We start from the raw sequence: 8,773 nt of genomic DNA on the forward strand, positions 1-8,773 counted from the left end.
CCTGAGCCCTAGGACCATACGTCGGGACTACCGGCCGTGGTGACTCCTTGCTATCCCCAGTCCGCCTGGCCTTGCTGCTATTCCAGTTTAAACTGTTCTGCCTGCGGTTATGGAACCCCTACCTGTCCCAGACCTGCTGTTTTAAACTCTAATGATCGGCTATGAAAAGCCAACTGAGATTTATTCCTGATTATTATTTGACCATGCTTGTCACTTATGAACATTTTTGAACATCTTGGCATGGTTCTGTTATAATCTCCACCCGGCACAGCCAGAAGAGGACTGGCCACCCCTCATAGCCTGGTTCCTCTCTAGGTTTCTTCCTAGGTTTTGCCTTTCTAGGGAGTTTTTCCTAGCCACCGTGCTTCTACACCTGCATTACTAGCTGTTTGGGGTTTTAGGCTGGGTTTCTGTACAGCACTTCGAGATATTAGCTGATGTAAGAAGGGCTATATAAAATAAAATTGATTGATTGATTGATTGTAAAGGAGAAATAAGCAGTGAGAGAGAGAGAGAGTAGGAGGGGGCCAGTACCCACTGATAGCCTTACCTAATCTATTGGCGGGGAATGAAAGGGGCCCCAGCAACCTTAGATCTATACAGTAATAATAATAATATGCCATTTAGCAGACAGGCCATGAACACAGAGGACGTGGCCAGAGCGGTAGAAGGAATGACCCACCCCAAAACAGGAATAGCAAGGTTTGGGCTGCCGTTAGAGGGCAGTGGGTTTCAGGGGATGCCCAGAGGACACTTTTGCCATGGGCCGATTACGGAGAGTATGTTGGGAAAATAACTGAATTGTGTAATAGCCTCAGAGAGACATGCAATCCATCATGAGCAGAATAACAGACAGGACAGAGCCAAGAAAGAAGAGGAAGATGCAGAGTAACTAATTGCCACTCTGGGAGAGATGGCGGGTAGAACTAGAAACTTAGGAGAGAGAGGAGATAAGGCAGGAAGAAAAGAGAAGTGAGTGAGAGGGAAAGAGAAGTGAAGGTTGAGGTCTCCGTGCCTCCCCCAGAGCAGAGGGCAGAAAGGTTATATCCAAACTTGGCAGACCAGGCATGGAGAGAAAATCCAGATGATGAATATGTAGGGAGGAGAAGGAGAGTGCAGGGGAATAATGTTGCCCCCCCAACCGGCCCCACCTCCCTATGAGGAAGAAGGGGCTGGAGGAGGAAGGGAAGATGAAGGTGAGGAAGAGCCAGAGGTAGAGGAGTACCAGACAAGGGCAGAGAAAGTCAGACAGGAGAGAAAAGAGAGAAAAGAGAGAAGAGAGAGAGAGGGAGAAGTCCATCCCCCAGCTTTGAGCGTGAGGAAGAGGAAGATAAGGCGTGACTAGTCCTTGAGGGAGAAATAGTAGACTCTAGTGGGGGGAAGACTAAGGAACCCTTTGATCCAAATTGTGAGGTGTTTGAATTGGCTACTATTGACTTAGCACTTCAACAGGAACAGAAACCTTATTTGACATTGACAGTAATGGGTATGAAAATTAAATTCCTTTGTGATACGGGAGCCTGCAGGACAGCAACCTGTGCAACGGACAAGCCAGATGGAGTCAGGATTGATGGGGAGAAAATCATAGTGCGATCTGCATCTGGTCATCAATTTATTGAAAGGTTATCAGCCCCAATAACCCTAAAACATGACCAATCAGGATGAGAGGCAACCATACCCATCCTGATATCTAAGCTGTGTCGGGTAAATTTACTAGGACGTGATGTAATGACTAAATTGAATGTGGCTGTCATTTCCGCTGAGAGGGGAATGAAAGTACACATAGTCAGAGACAATATGGTGGTCTGTGGGGAAGAGGAGCCATGTTATTGGTGTAGGCAAGATTTGTTAAGGGGGGGAATAATTGATATTCCCCGAACCTTGATGGAACTTGCTGATGATGTAGTACCAGGCCCCACTAAAATGTCCCTCGATGACCTACACTGTACTCTCTGGTATAGCAAACACCCAGGTCCAGATGCAATCTATGAGGAAGCATTATTTAAAACCACAGAAAGGACTATAGCCTTGAAATGGTTTCACTATGACAACACCCACGCAGCAGTGGAGGTGGAACTAGGGCCCCAAAGTTCAGGGAAAGATGGAGCCCACATGTGTCCCTAGCAAGGGAGCCAGCAGAGGACTGGAAAGACATGGGCCAGTGGGTATCCAAGGGTAAGAGGATCACTGATTGGGTCAATATTGTGAGTGGCGATCAACACAGCCCATCCACAGATAGTACATTTAGATGAGAATGGCAGATGCTGAGGAGAGGAATACCTGTTGACAGAACAACAGGAGTCAGACTTAAAATAAGTTCCAGAGCATTTGTGGTCCCGGGGTCCAGCAGACGTAGGATTAATAAAAGGGGTAATTCCAGTACAGGTGATACCCAAATCTAATCATAGGCCATATCAGAAGCAATACCCTATGAAACCAGAAGCAATAAAAGGTTTGCAGTTTACCAAGAGCAGATTGGGAGGGACCTTGAGGGAGGGCCAATTCCCGGGGAGATAGTGAGGCCAGAAACAAAGGTGCAGTGTCCTGGAAATCACAGTCTGTTTTTTTTTTTTTTTTCAGTTCTGCTGGGAGTACATTGGATGATGGGGTTTTGTGTTGAATTAGAGACAGTGAGACTATTAGTCAATACCTAGGAGAGAAGAGAGGTTACGGTAGCAAAGACAGACAAGAAGGAAATGGTAATAGTGGAGACAGGAGTGAGTGGAAGTGTTACAATTGTGACAAAACGGGACATTTTGCTAGAGAATGTGAGGAACCGTGTAGTTACTGTGCAAGGAAAGGGCACCAGTTAAGAAACTGTAGGCAGAAGGGGAAGAGAGAAATCAGGAGTCCTCATGACCTGGCTGTTTGGTTGTTGTTTTTTAATTGGGGTTTTCAAATAAAAAACAACACACCTAGTATGATGTTTATAAAGCCTTGTTGTTTCAATTTTGGGGGGTTTTCAGCAGGTCAAGGGTGATAGGTCTTAGAGGAGCACACAGTGAATTTTATGGAGTTTTTTAGGTTTTGGCTGAGTTTGGGGTATATATGATTTCTTGTGAGAATGAATGTCATGAGGATTAATGAACACTTGGGATAAGTAACATTTATTAAATATTTAGAATAATGGTAATGTTTGGTATACTATGGGATGGAATTTCAATTGCCTCTGAACTCTGTTTTAACTTTCTGGTGTTAATTAATCATCCACACTGGTAAATTCTAAAGGCATGAGAGGAGGACTTTAAGATAGTTTATTTTACCAATAAATAAAAATAAGGGATGGCAATTGGATGATAAATTACCAATATTACCTAAGTGATTGTTAGGTAGGTGATAATATTGACACATGGGCAGTGACATGTGTCAAAAGGAGGGATGGATGGTAGAACAGATTAGACAACACTTTGTTGCACATGGGATTACTAATTATAAAAAAAAAAGATGTGTTATCTGTGCTCAAAATAATCACCAGGGCAGACAAAGGGCACCTCAGGGTGAGTATCCTCCGGCTAAGTACCCTTTCCAGCAATTGGAAATGGATTTTATAGAGTTATCACGGAGTGAAGGGAAGAAATTTAGAGTAACCCCAGACAAAGATGGGTTATCCCCCTTTGAGAAAGTGTTTGGAAGACCTTACAGAATGCCACAGTTGGCAGGACCAGACAGGCAGACATAGAACTAGAGAGCACCCTAGCAGAACACGTGAGAAGGTCGTTTATTAACCACACCTGTATGTCAGAGGTTTTGTGCCCCCACAGGTGAATTAAAGGAGAAGGTGACCCACTCTATCTAACCAGGAGACTGAAGCAGGCCTGGCGGGAAGGGCCCTACCAAGTACTGCATTTGCCAGCAGAATAGCTGAGAGATTCATCTGGGTGCATGTCACACACTGTAAAAAGGTAAAACCAGCTACACCTGACGAACAAACACAGAGTTAGGAGAAAGATCCGATCACCACTAGGGCTCGGGGGTTGGCTCCTTAACGAAGATTCCCTTACCCTGTCTGATCATCCCTGTGTGAGTTCGATAGAAGGTAAAGCAATGGGTTGGCCTCTGGCATCTGACATGTTCTCAGGGCGAGGGTGGGGATTCACAGGTCTCCTGACGGTAGGTAGCTGTCTGATTGTGGGGGCCATATTCCTAACACACTCAAACCCTCCTGATCCGCCAGAAGTAGTAGTTAACCTAACACAAGTTGATAAAATAATACCTGAGCACAGTCTACGAAGGCATAGGAGACAGCTAGATGTAGGGAAAGGGGAAGTACTAGGGACTGTAGGGAAGGACATCACCTTTGAGGTCTTTGCGAACCAGTTGGGGACTACTGGCTGGTAGTATCATAAAGGATGGGAGATATATATGTATGTCACCATGTACATCCTGGGACCATGTAGTTGCTCATACCGAGCGAGGGGGATATGTGTGTGTGTGTGTGTATGTATGTGTGTATGCATGTGTGTATATGTGTGTGAACTGAAGGTCAGTAGAGCAGTTTTAGAGTGGAAAACTACAGCCCGCCTACAGAGGGAAGGGATTTCTTTTTGCATGACGTATGAGTATAAAAGATGGACTCTGAAATTGTGATGGCAGAATTCTCAATGAATAAATATCTCTGACTATGCAGACCGAGACTCTGGCCGTTACTTAAATCCCAAAAGACTTACAACCTTTTGGGAGACGCACAGAGAAACTGAAATAGTTTGTTAAATAATTCACATAACAATGCCTTTGTGGCGGACGAGGTGAAAAGCTACTTCCAGCCTACTGCAGACACCCTGCCAGTTCCCCCTGTCCTAGTGGTGGCCGTCTCCGCCACACTACCAGCTGACATCCAAGCAGGTGAGTAGCACTCATAGAGAGCACTCTGACAGATGCCTTTTGTCATGACATCCTGGTGCCTTGTAGTAGTAAAGCCAATCAGGATTTTTATTGTCACCCCAAACACAGATGCAGACCAGGCTTCTTCCCACATAGAGGTTGTGGACATCACCCCAAACACAGAGGCAGATCCTGCTTCTTCCCACCTGGAGCTTGTGGACATCACCCCTAACACAGAGGCAGACCCGGCTTCTTTCCACCTAGTTGTTGTGGACATCACCTTTGACACAGAGGCAGACCCGGCCTATTCCCAGCTGGAGGTTGTGGAAGTCACCCCTAATATAGAGGTAGAACCCGTCTCTTCCCACTTGGAAGTTGTGGACATCACACCTTACACAGAGGCAGACCCGGCTTCTACCCACCTGAAGGTTGTGGACATCACCCGTAACACAGAGGCAGACCCGGCTTGTTCTCAGCTGGAGGTTTTGGACCTCTCCCCTAACACAAATGCATACCCGGCTTCTTCACTCTTGGAGGTTGTGGACGTCACACCTGAAGAAAAGCCTCTCATGGTGGCCGTCTCCGCCACTCTGCCATCTGACATCCAAGCAGGTGAGTAAGACTTATAGAAAGCACTCTGACAGGTGCCATTTGTCATGATAACATGTAAAGTGTTGGTCCCATGTTTCATGAGCTGAAATTAAAGATCCCATTCAACTGGCCAGTGTTTAGAACCTACGGATTGCATTTATTTACGTTCTGTCCCGCTTTTGTCCTTTTTCAGAGGATGTTGCTGTGGTCACCCCGGACGTCACCCCACACGTCACCAAGGACATGACCCTGGATGTTCCATGCAGGGCGAGGAAAGGGGCAGTCCGGCGTTTTTTTTGCAGGCTTTGGAGGGCAGTGTGCTGCTGCGCTTGCCACAAGGAAGAGGAGGAACAATATTAACTATTCATTAGACCAGAAACAGGATTGAACCATAGACCATTAAATTCTTTGCATTATAGTTGCCTTCAATTCTGATTTTCTTCTGTTTAATTCTTAATTAATTTCAGAACATTTCTCTAAACTTTGTGGAGTAGGTTGTGTAAATAAGTGGGAAACATCCCAATCCCAATTTTAATGCTTTTAATAATTTACCTATGACATTTTTTTTAGATGTATTATTTGACGAAAAAGTGGAGGGCGCTCAACCAACGTTGAGTCGAGGTGCAACCAAAAACCTTAATCATAATCTAAAAGGAAAAGCGCAACTCTTTCTCACTATTAAAAATGCATTGTTTTATTCAAGCAAGGTTAAAAGATTAACGTTTAGGCCTAGTCTATGACGATATGCAAGTTGTGTTTGCCCAGTTAAAGGGGGACCCAGACTCACCCTGGTTCTTGAGGGTTGCAGACACTGAATAATTATCATTTGAAATAAATTGCACTTTTCAAGTCTTGACTAAATATCTTTAATGAATATGAATTAAACATTTTATTTCATTTTTTTATTTAACCTTTATTTAACCAGGTAGGCCAGTTTAGAACAAGTTCTCATTTACAACTGCGACCTGGCCAAGATAAAGCAAAGTAGTGCGATTAAAAACAGCAGCAACACAGAGTTACACATGAGATAAACAAAACATCCAGTCAATAACACAATAGAAAATCTATATACAGTGTTTGCAAATGTAATAAGTTATGGCAATAAATAGGCCATAGTGCAAAATAATTACAATTTAGTATTAACACTGGAGTGATAGATGTGCAGAAGATGATGTACAAATAGAGATACTGCGGTGCAAAATAAATAGCAATATGGGGATGAGGTAGTTGGGTGGGCTAATTACAGATGGGCTGTGTACAGGTGCAGTGATCGGTAAGCTGCTCTGACAACTGATGCTTAAAGTTAGTGAGGGAGATAAGAGTCTCCAGCTTCAGAGATTTTTGCAGTTCTTTCCAGTCATTAGCAGCAGAGAACTGGAAGGAATGGTGGCCAAAGGAGGTGTGATATACCTGCTGGAGCGCATACCACGGGTGGGTGTTGCTATGGTGACCAATGACTTCAGATAAGGTGGGGATTGATGACCTGGAGCCAGTGGGATTGGCGACGAATTTTTACATTTTAGTCATTTAGCAGACGCTCTTATCCAGAGCAACTTACAGTTAGTGAATACATATTTTTTTTTTTATATACTGGCCCCCCGTGGGAATCGAACCCACAACCCTGGCGTTGCAAACGCCATGCTCTATCAACTGAGCTACATCCCTGCCGGCCATTCCCTCCCCTACCCTGGACAGCGCTGGGCCAATTGTGCGCCGCCCATGAGTCTCCCGGTCGCGGCCGGCTGCGACAGAGCCTGGATTCGAACCAGGATCTCTAGTGGCACACTGCGATGCAGTGCCTTAGACCACTGCACCACTCAAGAGAATATGTAGTGAGGGCCAACCATTGAAAGCGTACAGGTCACAATGGTGGGTAGTATATGGGGCTTTGGTGACAAAACGGATGGCACTGTGATAGACTACATCCAATTTGCTGAGTAGAGTGTTGGAGGATATTTTGTAAATGACATCGCCGAAGTCAAGGATCGGTAGGATAGTCAGTTTTACGAGGGCATGTTTGGCAGCATGAGTGAAGGAGGCTTTGTTGTGAAATAAGAAGTCGATTCTAGATTTAACATTGGATTGGAGATGCTTAATGTGAGTCTGGAAGGAGAATTTACGGTCTAACCAGACACCTAGGTATTTGTAGTTGTCCACATATTCTAAGTCAGACCCGCCGAGAGTAGTGATTCTAGTTGGGCGGGCTGGTGCATGCAGCGTTCGATTGAAGAGCATGCATTTAGTTTTAATAGTGTTTAAGAGCAGTTGGAGGCTACGGAAGGAGTGTTGTATGGCATTGAAGCTCGTTTGGAGGTTTGTTAACAAAGTGTCCAATGAAGGGCCAGATGTATACAAAATGGTGTCGACTGCATAGAGGTGGATCTGAGAGTCACCAGCAGCAAGAGCGACATCATTGATATACACAGAGGACAGAGTCGGCCGAGAATTGAACCCTGTGGCACCCCCATAGAGACTGCCAGAGGTCCAGACAACAGGCCCTCCGATTTGACTCATTGAACTCTATCTGAGAAGTAGTTGTTGAACCAGGCGAGGCAGTCATTTGAGAAACAAAGGCTATTTAGTCTGCCAATAAGAATGCGGTGATTGACAGAGTCGAAAGCCTTGGCCAGGTCGATAAAAGACAGTACTGTCTTTTATCGATCGCGGTTATAATATTGTTTAGGACATTGAGCGTGGCTGAGGTGCACCCATGACCAGCTCGGAAACCAGATTGCATAGCGGAGAAGGTACGGTGCGATTCGAAATGGTCGGTGATCTGTTTGTTAACTTGGCTTTCAAATACTTTCGAAAGACAGGGCAGGATGGATATAGGTCTGTAACAGTTTGGATCTAGAGTGTCACCCCCTTTGAAGAGGGGGATGACTGGGGATCTCAGATGATACGAAAGAGAGGTTGAACAGGCTAGTAACAGGGGTTGCTACAATTTCGGCGGCTAATTTTAGAAAGAAAGGGTCCAGATTGTCTAGGCCAGCTGATTTGTAGGGGTCCATATTTTGGGGGGGATTCATGAGCAAGTTGCAGAGCTGGTGGCCGGGGTAGGGATAGCCAGGTGGACAGCATGGCCAGCCGTAGAAAAATTCTTATTGAATTTCTCGATTATCGTAGATTATCATGCTGTTTAATCAGCTTCTTGATATGCCACATTTGTCAGGTGGATGGATTATCTTGGCAAAGGAGAAATGCTCGCTTACAGGGATGTAAACAAATTTGTGCACAAAATTTGAGAGAAATATGCTTTTTGTGCGAACGAAATATTTCACGCTTTTATTTCAGCTCATGAAACATGGGACCAACACTTTACATATTGCGTTAATATTTTTGTTCAGTGTAGTTATTAGGT

General features: G+C 44.9%; 1 protein-coding gene across 1 annotated transcript; it reads left to right on the forward strand.

Annotated features, from left to right (window-relative positions):
• Positions 1 to 4,349: 4,349 nt before the first annotated feature.
• Positions 4,350 to 6,261, forward strand: LOC311112136 (uncharacterized protein; the record flags this gene model as incomplete). The annotated part of the gene is made up of 4 exons (XM_084155113.1): positions 4,350 to 4,364; positions 4,746 to 4,842; positions 4,951 to 5,433; positions 5,606 to 6,261. The coding sequence occupies 4 exons, from the start codon at positions 4,350 to 4,352 to the stop codon at positions 5,770 to 5,772; spliced, it is 762 nt and encodes a 253-aa protein (XP_084011239.1). The 3' UTR covers positions 5,773 to 6,261.
• Positions 6,262 to 8,773: the final 2,512 nt, after the last annotated feature.

This window comes from Coregonus lavaretus (genome assembly GCF_964263955.1).
Source record: "Coregonus lavaretus genome assembly, chromosome: 38".
Taxonomy (NCBI): domain Eukaryota; kingdom Metazoa; phylum Chordata; class Actinopteri; order Salmoniformes; family Salmonidae; genus Coregonus; species Coregonus lavaretus.